The 22444-nt window shown below is 35.2% G+C and overlaps 1 protein-coding gene across 3 annotated transcripts in view; it reads right to left on the bottom strand.

Annotated features, from left to right (window-relative positions):
- Positions 1–22444, bottom strand: part of LOC150076133 (nephrin-like) — a 263105-nt gene that overhangs the window by 54194 nt on the left and 186467 nt on the right. For all 3 annotated transcript variants that reach the window (XM_090387971.1, XM_090387968.1, XM_090387970.1), the window contains exons 3-6: positions 8938–9059; positions 8726–8783; positions 6055–6207; positions 3303–3470 (exon numbers count right to left, since the gene is read on the bottom strand). In XM_090387971.1, the coding sequence (XP_090244097.1) occupies positions 3303–3470; positions 6055–6207; positions 8726–8783; positions 8938–9059 (501 nt within the window). The remainder of the gene's footprint in view (positions 1–3302; positions 3471–6054; positions 6208–8725; positions 8784–8937; positions 9060–22444) is intronic.

Genomic DNA, 22444 nt, shown 5'->3' with positions numbered 1-22444 from the left:
TGACTTTTGGCCCACCGGTTTTCACATATTTTAGAGTTCTTAATTCAATTAATTCTTCAATGACAACCAAGGACGAAGTCGTGCACTTCCACTTCCTTGCGCATATTTTAAATTCCACTTTAATTTTTAATTAGTTAATCCCGTATCCTCCTAATTAACCCATGTAAACTCTAAATTATTTAAACCCCAAAATTATTCTTCCAACCCTCCTCAAGTAAACACTGCAGATCATCTAAGGTGAATACCATATAATTAAGCTTTGCTACTGAACTTAGTCCAATCATAGCGGTATTTAAGATATTCTATAACTTATCTAATGTCGAGGTATCTTATAATAGCATAAACATCCTATATGTCCTCCAAGCCTACCTTTGGATATCTAATAGGATTCTGCAGTTTATACCAGAATTTCCATCTAACAAAAACTGATTATAATACATAATAACCTGCATCAAGATCTGAATATCGCTAAGGATGTTCCACAGGGTGGAGCTACATTTGCTTTCCTCTTCGTGGTTGCCTTGGATCTATTTCTTTCCACGTCGACAGTTCCCATGCTACGCTCATGACATGGAGTTTCCCCTGGCAACAAAGAACCAGAAACAACTACAAGAGATGATCCTACAAGGTGCTAAGTAAAACCATCAGCTTAAAGCTCAACTTTCTGAAATCAGCCCAGTTGCCTTTTAAAAAAATGAAATCCATGAATGGAGTTCTGTTCATCGGGAGGTTCCAGAATAAAGTCCCTCAAACACTCCTCGATTTAAAGTTTATCTGGGATGAGGGGTCGTTCTTCCCCCAACACTTTACTCGCTGCAAAGCAAAGACGTATGCATCATTATGGGCCATTAGACAGGAGCTTGCGAGATGTTATGACCCAGATGTGATCGTGCGTAATGCTACATTCAAGCACATTTCATTCTAAAACCACTCTATGCATCAAGATATTTGGTTCTCTGTGCCTGGCGCCCACTTGAAGAGATATGGATCCATCGATAAATGAATTCAGTCTGAAGAAAGCCCTTCATCATCTCGCATGTTACTCTTCATACCAACTTGGGCACAGTCCCAAGGAAACATTGGGTCTTGATCAAGAACTTGCGTATCATTGCGTATTGTGACCTATAATGGGAGAAGGAAAAAAATTGAAGTGATCCCCATTGAGAAACAGCTTGAGCAGCCTAATGGGTTTAGACCGAATGTTTCCAAGGAATACGCTGATCTTTAACGCACACTGAAATAACAAAGACTGATGCACAGAGACTCCGTACGGACAAAACTCAATGCAGGCAAATCAAAGAGGAGATCTACTCCTCTTTAGAGCTTAAACTCTTGCTGGCAAGAGCTTGTGTTAACTTGCGCTCAATATCTTATTGAATGTCATTTGATTATATATTAAATTTAATACTGTTTTTCACAACTTCCTCCTGTGCTAGGAAAGCTAATTGTATTTACAGTGATGTAAACGAAAAACGAAAGGAAACATTATGTAAAATCACTGAAATCTTTAATGAACGTGAGGTACTTATATGAACCATCATTTCATCCCAGAAGCTTAAAGAAATTCGCCTACAGCGCTGAATTTCCGAGATTCTCGTGTCCAAGAAGAGCAGACATCTGTTTTTAGTGGTGTCGTGAACGGCGACAGTGGTGTCTTTGCAGTGTAAACGTGGTCTCACAAAACAACTGCCGATCTACATTAAGAAACTAAGAGCACCCGCTTACAGGAATGGACTAATATTTCCAGCGACAATTACACATCTTGTGGAATCAGTATCAAAGAGAATCGCTGCTAACTGCGAGTCAATTAGCTATTAATTAAATTCTTTAATTGGTAAGATGCTCTAGTTGAAAGTAAATAAATATCTGCTTACTGTAATCTGCTTAATATGCGAATAACCTGTCAAAAATATTCCATACTTTGATAAACAAATAGCTACCAATCGAAGTCTCTTGTTTTTCTGGCCAGGCGTGCATTCATCCTTTTCAGACATTGTGTATTCTTTAGTAAAAATAATCCTTTAACAATGCGCTTTGATCTGATTAAGGAATATGGATTTTCAAAAGCGATCTTCACAACCAGAACTCTTTTCTCGAAAGAAAAGGCAAAAGCGCCGTTTTAAAAGTATTCAGCAAATTGCATTTGGGAGCCGGAGAGTGGGGGAAGTGAAGCTGTAATGTTCACCAGCTGTGCTTGTGACCCCAGATCTTCCATGTAGGTCGTCCGACACAATCTCTCCGACACTTCTTGGCTATCTAGGTAAGGAAGAGTGATATTTCTTTTCCCTCCTCCTCCCCTGAGATGAGCGTTTTGTCACTGTCTTACGCCAAACGCTGTTATTGACACCAGCATCTTCCAGACACCTTTTTCTTCCGCCATGCAGTCTTCATTTTCGGACTTCTTTTGCTCTCCCTGCGAAGCCCAGCGAGACGTGTGGACACGGAAAAGAAAAGAGAAAAAATTGTTCGGAAGGTCGCTGCTCTTCGTCCTTTTTCACGAGAAGGGGGTGGCGAAAGAAACGAACGGATTATTAACGCCGCCAAGGCGTGGACAATTTCATCTTTTTTATTTTTATTTTTTTCCATTGGATTCTTCGGCTGACACAAATTGGCTTTTCTTGCGGTTTTCGCTGATGGAAGTGCACAGATCCGTTTTTGTACGGTTGTGTGAGGCGTGCCGCTGCCAGAAGGTCATCTTTTGCCAAACCCAAAATACATTTTAATTACTTATCCACAAGTGGATCTCTTCCTCTTCCACGAATAAAATCATTCATGAGAACAGCTTTGGGTTACTAAGCTGATTTTCCTTGTAAATGTGAACTATAACTGTAATTGGCTCTTCCTTGTTAAGCCTAAATTAATTCTTGCTATTTAAACTCCTCTACGAGAGGGCGCTATCTGAAAATGACGTAATTAAAACTGAATTCTAAAATCTCAAAATGGCAGCCACTTACCTCGGTTGTGAACCAGCTTAGAAACTGATAAAGGGATGGATTATTAAATAATATCTAAGAAAAAGGAATTAGGTGAGCGAATTATTGCTTCTTATCAGCTATTCTCCCTTAGACTAAAAGGAAACTGGTGAATGGTCCAGTAAGAAAATAAAGACAACGAACAAACGAAGCTATATACATGAAGAATTTCATAAGGCATTCATCGCAAGCAGTATTCCTGACACAAACAAGGTTCAATTAGCCTTTCCCCGTATAAAGCAATTAGTGCTTGGACCGCTAAGGAAAGAATCATGTTATCTTATTAAAGCCACGCATATTCGGAGAGAAAATTAATTTCTACATACTTACACAGTACGCTCAACACCACGCTACTTCTTAAGGGAGACAACAGGGCAGGATGGACAGCTTCACACGTATAGGTGGCGCCATTGTCGTCTGGATTAGTCGAAATGGTTATTACACTAATTGCATTTTTCCTACTGTTGTCCGCCTCTTCTTCACTGTATTCCACATTATCTACGTTAATGAAACAGGATGGACTTAGTAAACAAGTTGGTCGTATTAAAATAATTAATTAATTAAGAATCTGTTAAGCAGTTAAGTGGGCACTACTGGATGACTGTGGAGGCAGCCTTTTCCTCAAGTGCACTGATTCTCTCTTTCTCTCTCTCTGTGTCTGGCTGCTTTGGATCATAGCCAAGGGAAGTCAGGCTATTAGGCGTTCGTGTTTATAAATTACGAGTATTCTATAGCAGTGTCATTAAATTTTTAAAAATCTTATTTAATAATATGGCTTATTTAAAAATACTTGAGTTTCAATTTTAAAATAACATAATAAAAACAGGTATTTATTTTATTTAATTTTTATATTAACAAGTTAATAAAAATTTTCATTTAAAAAGTATATAAATTGTTTCGTTTAAAGTTGTTATGACGTATTGTAAAAAATTAATGTTAAAATGTTTTCTACCAATATAACGTTTGCTGAAAAATCTAGTTCAATTTTATGTGACTTTCATTATTAAAAAGAAAGCAAATAAACAAAACAAAAAAAATAATTCAATTATAAACCTAAGAAAGCAAATAAGCCTAAAATTAAAAATTATACTCAAATCAATGATACTAATCATTAGTTACTATGGGCATGAAATAAATTATCTACCTACCTAGGAAGGAAATGAGGTAGAGGTAATCCTTTTTGATTTTTTTTTTTTCAATGTAATTCCCCCTGTACTTCAATACATTTGTCCCATTTTGTTGGCAATGGAGATATACCGGACCAATAAAATTCTTTGTCTTGCCCATCAAAGAACGCAAAAACAGCAGACTTCAGTTCATTATCATCAGCGAAGCGACGTCCACGCACGATTTTCTTGAGGTGTGAAATAGGAAATGGTCGCTGGGGGAAAGATTCGGACTTTAAGGTGAATTGGTAAGTTATGTAAAGTCACAGTCTCTCAAAGCAACAGCATGTGACCTGTGCACTGTTGCGTTGTCGTGAACCAGCAGCACACCTCTGGAAAGTTTTCCACTGCCTTTTTTCTTTATGACATCCCTCAGGTTGTACAGTAGAGATGCATACGACTCCCCAGTGACTGTCTGCTTGTGTTTCAAGTAGCGAATGCACAAAATTCCCTCAGTATCCCCAAAACTGGTGGCCACGATCTTCTGGAAATGAAAGTTTCAGGATCCTTCCATAAAGCCCCTAAATTCTCCTCACAACACCGTACTCTTAATTGTTTTTGCACATGGGTCAGAAATCTGGGGATCCACCTTTCACTGACCTTAGTCATCCCCAAATATTCATGGAGGATGGTTATAACTGTTCACTCAGATATGTCACATTCCCTAGAGATTTGGGACACCTTAAACATCTGTCACAGCCTCTTGAGGCTTTCAAAACAAATCGATGCAGGCTGTTCACAAATTTAGCTAAAAATAGCTGATACATTCGCATCTCCTGTGGATGTTAGACGATGTCCAGCTTGTCTGAACCGGTTCCAGTGTCCTTAAAAAAAAAACATTTTAATATAGGCGTATTCGTAGTGCTTGGCACCGATATGTTAAAACAGTATCACACATGTGTACAGCGTAATGCGCTGGAGAAAGAAAGGAATGAACCAATGGTGATACAGAGATATATTATCGATATCGAGTTTTTTTATAGAATAAATGCTGTAAATAAACATATACAAAGTAGAATTCTAAATATGTTTCTAAAACTATACTTTTCATGATATTTTCGTAACTATTCTGATATAATAAATTCGTAAGAATATTAAAAACCTTAGGTAGTACTAGTTTCATGTATTAATTATATTAAAAATCATAAAAGATGCATCTAATGAGATAATAAATAAACGCTTTTCCTCAACTTCACAAATAAAGACCATGACTACCTTTATTACAAACTGTTTACGAATCACCATAACTGTTTCCATCTCCAGGTGTTAGTATTTGTTCATAACCAGTAGCCCGTAAACTCACAATACCGAAATGCAACGAGTGCTGTGGAATGCAGCATTCGGCCAAGTTATTGGCTGTCAGTGCAGTGCAATCGAGCAAATCACAGGTAAATGTGACACGAAGTCTTCGCACAAGAGGAAACCGATATTGAAGTTGAAGTTTGCAGCCTACTAATTTACCAGTTGAGCAGCATCGAGTAGGCAGAAGTGTTGCTGCCCTATATGTCGGTTTGTGATATTTACAGATAACTGGCTCGGCAGGTCTTCACTCTCGATGTTCTGTCCCTTAATAATTAAACGGCTCACTTGTCTCTCACCAAGACGTCTTATACAAGTAAACCCAGTGTTCAATTACGCCTCCAAGAAGCAATTAGGTAGCATACGTTCCACACGGTCCGTTCATTTGTGACGAAGTCGCTGGTGATTGGCACTTAACTCTACTAACCTTATAACAGGACGCACCACATGTTCCGAGGTAGAGGGGCTTCAACGAACTACTCATTGGTTCCTAATAAAAGACACAGATGGCGCTCTTAAAGTTGCGGACTGTTTGGATTAGTGCCATCTGTGTGGTCATCTTTATTAGATATCATATAATTGTATAATTAAAACAACTGGGGTCTTAAGATACTCACCTGGCCTTAACTCAATATTTTTCCGGTACCATTTCACCTGGGCCGCTGGCTTGCCTCCTCCTACGATACACTTCAGATTTAATGTTTCTTGTTGATGTATCTCTATCGTGCTAGCATTGGGATGCTCAACAATCAGGATTGTCTTCGGAGGTACTGCAACGATTTAAATAATGGTAAGTCCTCAATCCATCAGGATAACAACAAAAGAACTGAAAGGTCCACAGCTAACTAAAAGGTCAAATAATAATCAATCGCAAACAGTATAGTTCGATGTATTTTACTAACGTTCAATTTTCCTTAAAGAACGGAAACCACAATTTTCTAAGGGCAGTTCATTTAAACAGAGTTTTAACTTCCTTGATCAACCGAAAAATAAAGCAGCCGATCGAAATATGAAATATTTACACGCTTTAATAGAAGTTAGAAGGAGTTAAAACAAGATTTAATAAAATTTTTAATTAATTTACAGAGTGATTATCCTCTCGCTTTTCAATGCTTCACTTTCTCTGCGTCGGGTATCATGTGTCTTCTTTGTGGACCACGCCGAGCTAATCCCATCCCTGTAGAACTGCAAAGATACACAGACAATGAAATAGGGACGCGTAAGCCCCTGCCACAAGCACCGTAACCTAAGACCCAGCCATTCACTAAGATAATGTCTGTAAAGATCTTGCCAGAAACAGTGGAGTGACCGATCTATTAATGCTTGGAATCTAAGTAGGCTTTTGTTGTACATTTGGTGAGTTCGACGGACGCACTCTTTCTATCACAGGATCGCAAGCGGCTCGCTTGTAATGGAGGAAAAAGGAAATGAAACTTTGAACCAGGCAAGGCTATTAATTATCTGTTATAGTTTCGTCGTTCATGCCGACTGCTGCATTGTGAAGCTTACCTGAAACTATTCCACATTATGGCCATTGGATAAATGTGCGTCTGCCAGAGATTACAGTCAGAAAAATGGCCACATTACCAACAGAGCCTCGTCTAAGATGTTAATTCTTTAGTCATACATCAAGCTTTGCTCATTGTGCTTTACCTCTCATAAGTAAGTTCTTGGCAATTCACCGCGTTAAAGGACTTTGATTACTTCTTGGACTGAAAATGAACATTTGTGTCAAACCTGGAAACAAAATCCCTTGTGATTCTCAGCAGAGAAAAGATAGTAAACCGAACGTTTCATCATTTGTTAATCAATCCTCGAAACCCGTTTGGCTTTTGTAACAAGAGTTTTTACCTTTATTTTCCTTTAATAATAAGGAATGGCATTTAGAAAACTGTGAAAAACCAGAATGTTTTAGTAATATTTAGCAGAAAAAACAGCCCGAGAAGAGGATACATCAGTTTGGCTTAACTAATAATATAACTAAAGATACTCCGTTGATTTTAAAATAATTATTAAAAATTTAACCAGATTAAAATTCGCCTGGTTTACAGAATAATTTATTATGTTTTTTTTTTTTATTTATGCTTTATTTCAAATATTTAGCAATAGAACCAAATAATAATTATAATATTAAAAGCGGTAATATTGAAAGCATAAATCAACAAACACCACACATTGAAAGCAGTTACTATGGCAACCAGTTATGGTAGCGCCACCTATCGATGTCTTTTCTGTTTGTGTTCCACGATTTTAAAATGCAGGATTCATCAAGGCTTGTACTTGATGAAAATTCGCCTCCTTTAGGTACAGGTAATGCCCTCATTAGGAAATATATGAAAGCGTTATTGAAAAGTGATTATTGGTACTGTTGTTCGTTTTATGAACAATCTACAAACATTTACAAGAGAAACTTAATGGAACATTCATTATAGATGGTAATTAGAGTTAAAGCAATATATTTTGTGTCAGAAAAATAGCCTATTGCCAGCGTATTCTTAAGATTTAAATGAATATTAAACATCTTCCATCTCTCCGTGAGACCAGGATGATAAATTTAGTGTGGCGAACCAGAAGCATTCTTGTATTAACGAATGAACATCAATGTAATCTACCACCCACTGCGTTCCATTAACAAGATATCAGAAAATCCCTCACAGCTGACGGTCTTGCTATGTACATTAACAGCTGGCTAGACCTAAGATGAGAAGAGTAAGCTCTGCTTCGGTCGCATTTTGTGTATTACGTATCATCTAGAAATGAAAAGAAACATTATCAGACATCCCCCTCTCTCCTGAATCTTATTTTGAGGCGTTCATGAGAAGGTCGCTAGCTGTCGCTGATAGGTTACTCATATTTACCTCATGTGGCTTAAACAACCGCATACATTCTACAGTATTCTGGATCTTCCACGGGTTGGATCAACTTTTGAGCGAACAGGTTAATAGGAAGGTTCCTAATGGAAAATACCATTGTTCAATCTAAGAAACATTTTAATGGGCAACGTAGCGTCTTCCCACCTATAGACCGATCGAGGGAGAAGTTAGTTGTCGTTCATTTCCTATGTTTTTTTTTTTTTTTTTACAAAAAAAACCATGAATATCCGGTTCCAGAAAATCTTAAGACATCTTTCTTTATATTCTGAGAAAGCCATGCCTTAAGAAGGGAAGAACAAGCAGTTTCTATGGCAACAGCGTGCCAAGACTTAAGATGTTGAGTGTTCTGAAAATAGGATCAACTGTTCTGTTAAGCATTTCTAAAAAATAAAATAAGCTTTTAATGTAAACTTACATAATACCGTGAGATGGGCATCTGCCCATATGGGCAAATTGTCTGGAGCAGGACCAACCTAAAAAAAAAGAAAGAGCTACAGTTTTGTATATAATTCGTATAGTTTATATTTCTATATTTCAGTGATTATACTTTAGTTTTTTTTGCGCCAATACTCAGTACTATTAAAATGTGATACTTAACACTGAGTCAGGCATGGGATGGATACTCACTTGACATTGATAATCTGCATCATCTTCTATTTGAGCGGAATCTACCCGAAGGTTGTGAACACCATCCTCCTCATTACCTATCATCGAATACCGCGGATACCCTGGAACATCTCTATTAAATCCTATAATATTAAAGAAAAAAAAGATTTAATTATTGACATATAAATATTAAATCAATATTTATTTATTTATTTATTTGAAAATTATCATAATTACGATTGCTCCCATAATGATTAAGAATATTAACACATTAGACTTAATAATTAATAACAATAATAATTACGATGCTTGATATGTTTCTTTGTGAGCAGAACCAAAAACAGAACTGAGCCATACCGTTGAGGTCAGACTGCCCTGCGAGTATTTTTATTAACTTTTTAAAAAATTACTTTTGTGTTTGAATGACTGTTAAGGTTTCATGTTTTAGAGTTTCCAACTATGTCAAAGTTATTATTATTTCTGCTAGTGTACTGGTGTTGATTACTTGCACAATTAGCGTCAAGGCAGCTAAGGCCACGGGGCATCGGTGTATAATTTGCGTGTATCCTAATGTATGTTTTGAAAACACTTTTTTCACTAAGCTAAAATATTATAACTGTGACTGAATTATTAATATTATTAATAATTCAATCATAGGAGAGATTCTCGAGATTGCATCCTAGATGTCAGTTCAGTACAGCTATTACAGCATGTGTCTCTTATTTTGAGGCAAACCATTTTTTCTAATTATCAAAAGCACGAAAAAACATACAAAAATATTTTAAAGGAGGATTTTGTCACGAAAAATTACGTTTTGGAGTCCATCCGAAAGATATATTTCCGTGAGAGAAAATTATGACGAAATTAAGCATTTGGCCACAATCCTCGTTGTATCTGCTAATGTACTTTTCGTGTCCCTACTGGGGATTTCTAGATAATTATGTTGTGTTTTGTTTACCTAAGTTTAGTGAGAACACGTGATCTCTCGCTTTTATTTATAAAACTTCCATTACTAGCTCTTACACGGTACTTTCGAAAAAAGTGGATTCTTTGTATAAGCAGAGTACCAACATCTGTGAACGACTTCTGATTTGATCGCGCAATGAAGACATTAATAAACTCCAAACATATAATGAGATATACGACAAGGACCAACATGTTTGGCTTCAGTAACTTAGTATTCAAGGATTAACAGTAAAGTTTGATACAGTAAAGAAACGAACAAAAAGAGAAAAAAAGAATGATATAGGGAGAGAAAACAGAGACGATAGAAAGGGGAGACAAAGGTAAAAAGTAGAAAGGGACGGAACGACAGAGAGAAAGAATAAGAGAAGGTAGGAGCAGAAAGAAAGAAAGAAGGAAAGGAGAGAGGATAAACAAGAGCAGGAAAGAAAGGAAAACACAGAGAGGGGGATAGAAAGAAGAACAGAACGACGGAAAAAAAGAATAAAAGAAAGGAGAGGGAGAGAGAGAGAGAGAGAGAAGGACGCGATAAGGGGTAAAAAATAGATAAGAAAATGGGAAATAAAAGGTAAGAGAGAGAGAGAGAGAGAGAGAGAGAGAGAGGGGAAAGAAAGAAAGAGAGGGAGAAAATGACAAGAGGATAGAAAGAATGCGAAATAAACAAAAAGAGAGAGAGAGAACATAACAGAAACAATGAGAAAACAGTTTAAGAGATTAGTAGAGAACGAAGTAAGAATGAGAAAAAGAGGAGGACAGAAAAGAGGAAGAGAGAGAAGGAAAGAAGAGAGGAAGAGAGAGAAGGAAAGAAGAGAGGAATAAAAAGAACAGAACGACAGAAAGAAAAAAAGAATAAAATAAAGAAAAAAGACAGGAAGAGAGATAAGAAAGGAGAGAAAGGACAACAAGACAGAGAGAAAGAGACGCGAGAAGATGTAAAATTAGCGAAGAAAATGGGAAAGAAAAGGATAGAAGGACAGTAAACAGAGAGGGGGGGGGAATTACAAAAAGATAGAAAGAATGCGAATTAAACAACAAAAGAAAAAGAGAGAGAGAATAGAGACGAGGAGAAAATAGTTTAAGAGATTAGTAGAGAAAGAAGAAAGAATCAGAAAAATAAGAGGACAGAAAGAAAGAGAAAGACCATGAAAGATAAGAGGAGATAGAAAAGAGGAAGTGAAGAAAATAAAAAATGAATGCAACCAAATATCCATTGTTCAAGTACACAAAAAACACAGAATTAAAGCGCGCGTCTTCCTTTGCCTACCCACCTAACAAATCCGCATTGTTCCGTTTATCTATTCGTAAGCTTTGATTGGATTGGAGAAAAATTGCATCGAATCTTCTGATCAATATCTTAATTCGTTCGTGGGAGATTGGAGAAGAAGTAACAATCGTTTTGTCCCAATGTGTCGGTTCTGATTATTTTCGCTGCGAATAGAGTCTCGTGGGATTTTATCAGCGCAGTGAATCGCTTAAAACGGATTGTCTGGGCGATGAGAGTCTATCTGATTCTAACAATACCATGTGTCCTGCAAGTGGTCTCTTATTACATGACTAAGCGAACTCGAGCTAAGGGTCTGCCTCTAATTAATGCTTAGGACACGACACAACACCTAGAGACAATTAGGAGCCCTTTCTACTACCAATCACTGCTTTCCAGAGAGCTAAAGGCATTTTATTAATTAACAACAGAGTTTCGAACCATAATTCTGAGGATGAGTGAGATGACGTAATAATCGATGAGGATGATGAAATCATTTCAGAAGACGATGAATTTTATTCCATCGTTTTATATTGCTTTAAACTTTTCCAGAATTTGTTTTTGTTCTGATCGAGCAGCTGCATCTATTGATTCTTTGAGCAGCGCATTATGTGCGGCAAGTTTCAGAAGCTTTTAATTAGGTTCAATTTAAACACATTAAATGAAGGAGACTTTTTGATTAATGATTCAATCCAAAATTATGGTCAACAGTTAAGTAAGGAACTCGCAGACCCTAAAAAAATGATGGATATTTAAATAATGAGCGATATAATTAGCAGTTTGGCCATCAAATAGATGGAAGGAGATGGCTACAACAGAACGATGTTAATAAGATGTTGGAGCAATACGATGACATCCAAAGCACAGTCATCAGTTGCAGAGACTTTAGAGGATCGATAAATCATGCACAAGAATTCTTTAAAGAAAGGGTTATTTCCTTCCCTTGGCTTCTGGTGTGCCAAAACTCCCGAGAATAAAAAGGATAAAAAGAAAAAGCATTACAGAAATGGTTGACTCCGCAAGTACTAATTTGATAAATTAACACTTGACAGTTATTCGCAAACATCAATTTTCTCTTCTGTGAATAATTATTTGTTTAAATTGCTCGTAGTTTAGAATTTGGCATTAAACAAAGCCTTTTAAGCGATTTATAGAAAAGACAGATCGCTATTCTTTTACGTTTACTCTATAGCAGTAAAAACCACTTGATTCCCGGATTTCCTTTTTGTTTTGACACATTATTCCTGATTTAGTACTCCAGCCACCAGAGGGATCAAATAACCAAACAAAATCGACAACTCCAGCCACCAGGGGGATCAAATACTCCCACAAAATGGACACTCATAAACGAAAAAGACTTCTGCATTTTCATGCACTTCTTAATAAGCTTCTTTTAACGTACGCGGCCATGAGATTGGTATATCATGTCTGTAAAAGAACTGAAGTTTCAAGAGGAAAAAGAAAGCCGATATATTCTTCTAAGAGTAGCGATAAATGAATTATTTTTATTAGCAGAAATTCTATTTATGTTTTCCCTCTAAAGCAGAACTTCTGGATTGTGCTGTATTACTATTTATAACTTATAAATTCCTCATTTATCGCATACAATCATAAAATATATACTTTAGATAATTATAGTGTTACTAAGTATTCATTAGAAGGGAAATAAACAAGGCTACCACCCACATCTAAAAGGGTAAATGACGAAAGGACGTCTTTAGTAAATTATATATAGTTGGTCAGACTTTAATATCGATCCTATACGCATTCAACCTACCCATTAAATTGCCAATATAATCCAGGTAATCAAAGTAGCAGAAATAAATACTGTCCAAGCGCATCTAACGCCTCTTCACCTTATTATTATGAGCACCGCGTCAGAGGATATCATCTTGAATGCATTTCGCTTTTCGCAGGAGCACCTTCAGTTCTATAGCTTATGTTTAGAATAAGCAATGCTACAGCCAAGCTTAGAATGTGAAATTCTATAATCGTCTCTCTCGCTTACTAGGCTTAGCATTTCAATGTTGAACAGTGAACTAGAATATATGCTAAAGCCATGCTCCCAGAGGAGCCATTAACTTCGATTGTTGCCCCTGCGCGTGGAATGCCTTTAGATGACGAGCGCGAGAAACTGTGCAAGTCTAAACACGCACATTTTTCTTTTCAACGCAGATCACAGCTGACAGATGTCCTCAGCTTTTGAGATCGCATTGCTAAAAGCAGTTTCGGAGATTCGTGTTACAATCAGGCGCATAAATAAGTCGGCAGTTATTGCAATAGCGACGAAAGTGTTGAGAATAATGTTTACTTTACACGGGGATTCCAAGTGTCGGTGAATAGCAGAGTTCGCCTGTTTGAACACTGTTAATTCATCATTTATTGTTCGAGTGGCAAGTTTTAGCATGCTTAGTCGAACTCATTTGACGTGTCTTCAGGCGCATATACACCTCATAAAGTTCTTCCATTCAGAGTCTCGTCTGAAGTATTCAAAGAAAGCAGGAAAAAAACTTACCTTTTTTTTACAATGTGCGCCTTCAATAGAAACCTGTTTATTTTTTAGCATGTTTCTATACTTTAAAAAAAAAGCCCTTTGAAGAAACTATTTTGTTATTTCTTTCTGAGAATCGCTTTTCAGGTGAAATTTCTATTAATTTTTTTTAAATAAAGCAATGGATAAATTCGCCTGAAACAAGAGTAAGTAAATAGGCTCTCCCGTTCAGTAATGAATCAAATAATGGAGACTAATCGAAACAACAAAAAAGTGCAAAATATATCGCGTGTAGTGATTGACTGGAGTTCTCGCTGCATTCTGATTGGCTAGAGATTTTTAAAAAATAATAATAAGTATTATTATAACCAGTATTATTATTATATTTAAAAAAATAATCTTTTATACAAATAATGATTTATTTTAAATAAATGTAAATTTTTAAAGAAAATAAGGCATTTAAAGTTTTATTTTATAAAATATAAATTTAATTAAACACCACTTATATTTTCACTTCACTTTTATTATTAATTCTGCAAAAAAATAAAATCAGATTTTTTGTCTGATACAAAACTAGTTCATGATTACGTATTTAGGGAATGATTTATTATTTATTTATGATGAGTTATTTATTATTTCCAAAACAGATGAATAACGTCCTGGGAAACTTTGAGTGGATGATGGGAAAGATAAAAGTGGCAGGTTATTGAAGTTCCTCAGAGAAAAACAACATTACATAAAACGACACTGATTATAATCTAATCAAGAGACCTAACAGTTAAAACTAAAAGGGGTGCCGAACACTAATTATGGGCACCAATGTCAAAATACTCATAAAAGAAAAGAAAAACAGTAATCTTTGAAATAATTTTAATGATATTGATTATCTAAATTTTAAGCTGGAATTTCTAGCCAATAGCAAATAACGAATTATTAAAATTAAAAATTATAGATAAGTTCAGAGAGAACGGGAGATAGGCGAAAATATACTCAGGCCACGTTTTAAAGAAATTGTTCAACGATTGATCAGATCCTCACTCGATAGCAGCTGGCCCAATTACAGTTAAAACAATGTCGAGAAGCATTCAGAAAGCAAGAAGCAACTCGAGTCCAAAGTAATTTTTCAATATATTCAAATATTGCGCAACCGTGTCTCATGTATGAAGAATTCGGCTGGAAACGACAGCTGTACAGCCTAGAAAAAGGGAAAGAATGGCAGATCATTTTAGTTCTATACTGGCATAACCTAAACGATAATAGAACTCGTTCATTTAAAACGAGTTCTATTATCTGTATCCGACTATAAGAATCAATACGTTAAAACAAAATACTATAAAATAAGGAAGGAATGCTGTAGAATCAATCTTAAAAACAGAACTCGAGACAGGACAAACTCCTAGTGAACTGAGCCAATACACTGGAGATAAAATAATCGTGTTTTGACAACGTTCCAATAAAGTAGTTAAATCCGGAGAAAGACCACAGCTACCCCAGTGGCAGCGGAAAAAGTTTAGAACCTACCATACCGAACCTAGATGTAATAAAATCCATATCTTAACTCTTCGGTCTCGCCATACCCACGGGAGGTGAGGATCTTAGAGTTAAGGAGTCCCGAAGGTCTATACATTACGTATGACTGTGAAAGATCAAATGGGGATTAGGAGATCTCGGGAGAGACCAGAATTTGAAGTTACCTCTGGCGCAGAATATTGGCCTTAAAAAGAACATTGGTGGATTTCAGACAGGTATTTGACTCTGTGCACAAACAAATCACGATAAACATTAGATCTAAAAGCAATAGTTGTAAAAGACTAGATAGCTAAAAGCGAGTTTAAGATAGAGAGGGTGTGGCCCTCATGGGTTAGCATGGTGATTAGACATCGTGGTCTAGATTCTATTCCATTTGACGATCGAAGTTGAAAGATACTTCCAGTTGGAATACGAGGAAGTTCGTGTACTTTTATTCACATTATGATCCAACAGTCGGTTACCGGCGAGGGTTGGACGGTTTCTTCTATCGGAAACTTTTATCTAGTAATAGACTTGGGAAATATGCATACAAAACGGATTTTATGGACAATGGGCCAATCAGATAATGGTGTAGTTCCAGGTTTCCGACTCTAGCAAATTCCTTATCTTTCCTTCTCCCTTAGCTGTACTTAGTCCCAGAGTTGTGTGTGTTATATATAAATTAACAGTTTTAATTATTTATAATATTAATTAAATAATAAACTATTTATCAAAATATGTTATATTCAATTATGAAGACTTTTTTATGGCCAACAGTATTTAAATTGTTTAAATGTGAATTCTGATCGGCCAGAAATTTAAATGTTTTTAATGCTGATAGCGGCACAAACTTTTCCTTCACAACGAGTTGTCCTGGTATTGTACTACTTTCAAACAAACTGATGTAGTGTTAGAAACATGTTTTAAGTAGTTTGATACCGGGGCAACTCGTTGTGAACGCCAAGTTTGTTTTCTCTGAGCATTAAGACTAACTAAGCAACTGAAATCAGGCTGGCTGCAAAACCCAAATCTCTCTCTTTGACACACACAAAGAAAAATGAAGCTTTCGAAATCAGAAATTTGTTTTCTATGCAGTTGAGGCCATTTTTTTTTTGTGCCCTTTCATGTGTTATTTGCTTTGTTATCGATACTTTTTTCAGACGTACAGACATACATTAATCAGATAATCGTTCTTTGCAGCAGAAATATAATCCCGAGAGATGATTATTGTCATTTCTTATTGGGGACAAAGGACGAAGTATATTTTATTTATTATTATTATTTATTTATTTTTTTTTTTTGCAGTACCTTCCTTTATTCTGCGCAACAAATTTAATTTATCGGATTTGCTTACTATTTCACCGAGCTTCTGCGTAAGATTCTTTCATCTGTTTCCATTCCACCGAAAGAATTCTTAATGAAGGTCTGGACAACCAATCTCAGATTTTAATGACTTAACCTTGAAGTTCTGATTCGAAATTCAAATCAAGAATTTGCAAACAACAAATTCCTGTTTCGAATCAAGAAAAACACAAAAGACGCTACTGAACCGTTGAATATTCAAGAAAAAATCGAATGAAGCAAGGACCAGACACGAGTTCATAAATAATCAGCATACTGAATATTTTACGCGTATAACCAGTTACTACAATCCTCTACTTCTATAGATATGGTAAATATGTTGTGCAGGAAACGGCATATAATCAGCTGCTTGCAATTTATCTGCTCCACTAATTTCAGGAATGTTTGTTGTTGTTGTTTTTTTTTTTTTTGGTTTTTAGGAGCATTAGCAACTAAGGCCATATTGCTCCGATTTCAGGAATGACAGAAGGTTATGATTATTTAGGTGTGGTAAGAACACCTACCCAAATAGTGTTCTTATGTTGTCGGCTGATATTCCCACCATAGAATCGTGTTTTATATTTGAATGTTTAAAATATAAATCTGGCATTGTTTCATTTTTAAAGTTAATTATTAATAAATACTTCGTATTGATGTTCCCAGCTATTTTCCTTCATCAGAGTAGAGTTCACAGACTCGGAAGCTTACCCTGATGAAGAATTGAGCAGATTGCTCGAAACGTAGAAGGTGTGTAGCTTATTTATCGGCGTGTGTGTACACTGTATGTAAAAACAGTCCCGCCCGCTTTTCTTTTAGGAAATTTTAACTCTGTCTGCACTAGGTTGAATGACATGATTTTGTAAGTTTAATCTGTAATCAGTACAAGAGTAATAATAAACATACAAATGGTATTACTTTCAGAGAGAAAAAATTGAAATGCAAATCTGGTCTAAGAATGTTTCTCAACGATGTGTTAAAGGTAATTTCAATACACTTAAGAATTTTTCTCTCGCAGCTATTAAATTACACTTATCTCGGTGTTCTTTAAGAAATTTCAGTAAGTTTTCAAAAAAAAAATTGTCAATTCGATTTTCACTTGTGAGAAATGTAATTTTCAGTTGATTCTCTGTTAAGAATACTAATCAGGTGGAGTAGTTAAATATGGTTTGTTTGAAAAGTCAGTTACTTTTCAGTATTCCCAGTGGATCGACGCGATGACATGAAGTACTGCTAATGTTTCTGAATGTTGTAGGGTCGCTTCTAGGCATAAAATGAATTAATAGAATCAAACTTCGTAGCAGAGAGAATTAAAAGTGAGAACATCTGTGGATTTAAGTTTATTTTTTATTATCATTCTTAGCTGCCTTTTTTTTTTCTTAGATAAATCTTCCATTTTTTGGTATTTCGCTAATGGTTAACATAAGTTGATCTGCTATTATATTAACTAATTAATTCCTAGAAAATGCCATAAGTTAATCGAAGTCAATTTACCTCTAATTTTAAATTAACTATTTTAAATGGTTAATTAAAAGCCTTAGAAGTTTCTTAACGATGCAGTTAAATAGTCTGATTTATTACTACGTTAAATTTTTATTAACTATTTCATTTAATATATTTTAATTTCAGATGCTGAAGATTTAAATTAAAATTACATAAAAAATTATCTATCAAAGACTATAAGGAAATATAGTAAAGGATTTTCTTGGTTAATATTTTAATAAATTACGAAGCTTTGGGTCTCGTGCAGTGTGCTGAAAAATTAAGTTGAAAATATGTTTCAATCTCCGGTTCGTTTTAATTATTTTTATTTTTTTTTACAAAGAATGCCCTGCCACGACTAAAAATGCTAATAGACATGTTTGCTGGGTGTATCATGTCATCACAGACAATGGCTTGAAGCCTATTGTATGCAAATATCTATTGTTTCAAGGGGGCATAGCATCCTATTGTGTAGGCCACTCAACATTGATGGGTACTGTAGTGATAAAGCAACGATGTATGCTACCAGTGATGAATTCTTATTACGTAGAATAATGTTTAGCATATTTAAATATCTAATTTCCATCCTTGTCTTTAATTTATGCTCAACATCGTGTAAAAGCCAGTCAAATACAGGGATTACATCCCAAAAAAAAAGACTAAACACTAAAATTTCTAAGATGAGCTACTTATAATATTTACCTAACTGGATATACGTCACTTTTTGTATAGTTTTTGCGCATCATTTGCATACTTTAATTAATCCCATAAAAGCACAGAGGAAGTCAAATAATAAAAATCAACAACGTCTTAATTTTTCGGTTCACCTTGTACCCGAAGATGGAATAAGCAAGGACTGCTTCTAAGTGTAATTATGCGCAATTAGGTAATGTTAATCATCTTCTCAACGGTTCAAAAGAATACTAGAAAGTAAAAACTTAATCTTTCAACAGTGACAGCTACTTGAGAAATAACTGAGAGACGGTACAAACTTAAAAACCCCAAAGGAAACGATGTACTTAACTTCTTATTAACACATTTTTACTGCAAACAGATGAACGTTTTCTTATAAATGTTACGTGCATTTACTTAATTCAAAAAAAGCGAGTTTTTTTTCCCGAAATGAGTGCCATAAGTTAATGATATAAAATCTAACCAAACAGTCCCGAAAAGGAGAAGTCATTTTGAACTCATCTCAACTATTAACGTTTTTACTGTTTTTTTCTTTTCATGAATTCTTTACTTTTCATGATAAATCATAAAACAGTTTCCTGGGGTTATTATTAATAGTAACGCTTCGTTAAAGAGAGAGAGAGAGAGAGAGAGAGAGTTTTAATTTAGATATTTTTCCTTTTCATCAATTTTCCTTATTTTTTTATCGTAAAGATAAAACGAGTTTTAAGATTATCCAAACTAGTTTTAAAATTATTCAAGCGAGTTTTAAGATTATCCTGCGCAGCTCTTACAGACAACGTACAAACAAGTAAATAAAAATTTCCGATGGTAAATGCTAATGGTAAACAGTTGGCAACTTGGTTTAATCCTGATCTCCATACAACTTATCTTTAGACTGTACACGGTTCCTTTTCTGCAAAGTTAAGGGAAATTTGGAAGAATCACTGAGCGTACTCTATGTACTTGTGGACTCCCGGAAGATTGAAATCATCTTTTACATGAATGCGTTGAGTACTTGTGACGTGAGGGGATAATTAATCGAAGAGGCTCCTAATCTCCATTCCCTTACCCCTGAATGTGAATAACTGTTAGAAGGATCTTGTTGCAGTTGGAGCCAGATATTGGATGACAGTTAAAAAGAGCTTGAAAAGGGCATGATGTGCTTCATTAGAACGGAATATTATTAGGGCAGACAGTGTGGAGGCAGGTTGAGTGGTACCTTTCTGTTTATAGTTTGGAGTCTATACTGTGGACACAATGGTTTCTACAGAACCTCACGATACATCCTTCAGATGCATCTTCTACTAACAGGTGACTCACAGCAGTTGTTGAGGAGACCGCTGTCGCTTTCTCGGCAGGCTTGTTTCGGAGAAGTTGGGACTCCAGTGGAGGGTTAGACTACCACAACGAGCCTGTTGGATTCCATTGTGGTTGTTTCCTCGACGGATGACCTGTGATGTTATTGTGGTTTTAGGAACTGTACGTGGAGATTGATTGAGGTATTCCTCCTTGCTCTTAACTGCTGTACTTTGGGACTGTTCATGTTTCAGCTAATTCATGTTTTAGACTTCTACTTACTGGATTGGACTTCTACTCATTTTGAATCTTTATGGTGGAACTGCAAGTGTCAATTGGATCATTGGAGATCATTGCAACCTTATGTTGGGACTTTATAGTGTCAAATACGTTCATGGTATTTGCATTGTGACATGGACATTATATTGAGAACGAACTGACCTCCACGAGAGAAACTGAAATAGTTGTACATCAACATTGTTCAGTGATACAGCATTGCAAATAGATTGTAGGGTTGCCGGGAAAGCTGGTTGGGACCGCACAGTACAATAAATAGAAATAAATATACAAGTTTTGATATAATGAGCGTTTTTTTTAAAGGTTTTATAGTTAATTTTTAAGAAAGATTTTTCATTGTTCTCTTTTCATGTTGTTTATTAGAGTGAAAATGTTTTTTTGGTCTACTTCTAAATAAACAGTTGCAATATTTCAAAGCTTCGTCAGCCATTTTTTTTTTTTTTTTTTGAAACTTTGTGTTCAGAATGCATCGTTATAAGCACACATACCGGCTTTTTCTCTCTCTCCTCTCCACCTTTTTTTTCTTTTTAGCTCTTCCAGTCTACAGATATCAAGATCGCAACAGATAACCATGAGGGGGACATATAGGATAACGAAGGACAGCTGAGACATTAATAGCATTTCATACACACACGTACAAAGATGAGATAAAGTAACTTTGTTAGAAGATGCTTTCCTGGTATTGCAAACGTCACGAAGCTCAGACCGGAAATCAGCATGCTTCATGCTTATAACAAGAAAATCATTAATTGCACTCCCACTTTATTTATGAGATATAAGTGGGCGGAAGGAAGGAAGGAATAAAAACTAATGTACACGTATATAATAAAAATGTGCTTGGGGAGGAAAAATCAGATAAAATCGAACTCAAATACTTCATCAGTAAGTTACTATGAAAATACACATTAAATAAAACCTGCCAAAGGAAAACTTAAAATATTTTTAAATTAAAAATAATAAAACACTTAAAATAATTTTTTCATATGTTTTCCTGTGTGTTTATATTTACTTCGAACTATTTTTAATTTTTATATCTTCTGGTACTGCTATCTTTAAAAAATAAATGGTGTATAAATAAAATCCTGTTTGCTAATTAAAAAACAAAACAAAACAAAGTCAAAGTATATCAATTTTTTAATGAAATTTAAACGATATTTTTTTATAAAAAAATTTAATTGCTAAATATGAGGTAATACTTCCGGAAACTGTGGATTGTTATATTTTGATCTATTATACATTATCAAAACCATTTTTGGATTTTGATAATGTATAATAGATCAAAATTTTCACGATATTGACGCTGAGTTTTGTATCTACAAAGAAAAATCATATATATTATTCGAAAAAGTACCAACCAGGTTCGATTCAGGACTTTAACCAGAACATAATAAGTTAATTTTTAAATACAAATTTAAGTAATTAATGTATTTGCACAAATTCTGATTTAAAATGTTTCCCACATTGTAAATCAGAATGTTAAAAGCAAAACAATAACAATTGAATAAAACAGTTTTATGTATTCTTTTTATTACTCTTGACCATATTTAATCAAATCCGACTATTTTGAATAAGTCGTAGTAGTATACTAAATGTGTATTTAGCTTTAGCTCATTTCTAACAAGCATTCTCAAATATCTTTGAATACGGACGACTTTTCAAAAACATTTATTACTAAATTAAATCAAGACAATGATTTAAGTAAATTAAATCATTAAATCACTCATAAAGCTTCAGATCTTTAGGATATTAACCAGAATACAACACAAAGATATATTTGTGTTGAATACAACACAACACAGAATACAACACAAAGATATATTTATTAAAAATGAAACCCGGCAATCATAAAATAAAAACCAATGAAAGGTAAGTATAAAAACACTAATAAAAATATGTTTAAATTTCAGCCTAATAATATACCACAAGAGTGATAGGTTAATGATCGTGAGCAACGTAGAAGAGGGGAGGGGGGCGATCTCTGTAACCATTTACTAGACTGTCAACGGAGCATGTTTTTCAGAATGCACGTTCTCTCTGAGCCATAGAGAGGGGACTAAGCATTCGTAAGTTATTGTTTTACTTATTTATTTGGAGAAGGGTAGATTCAAGAGAGACGCCGCGTTGGTAATGATGTTGTCAACATCCATCCCCTCCACTAATCACAGCCAAATTGCGATAATAAGCCCCCCATCCCACTTCCCTCTATCCCACTCAGA

Source organism: Mastigoproctus giganteus, chromosome 13, assembly GCF_048544385.1.
Source record: "Mastigoproctus giganteus isolate SK-2022 chromosome 13, ASM4854438v1, whole genome shotgun sequence".
NCBI classification, from domain to species: domain Eukaryota; kingdom Metazoa; phylum Arthropoda; class Arachnida; order Uropygi; family Thelyphonidae; genus Mastigoproctus; species Mastigoproctus giganteus.
This window is presented reverse-complemented; position numbering and strand designations above follow the sequence as displayed.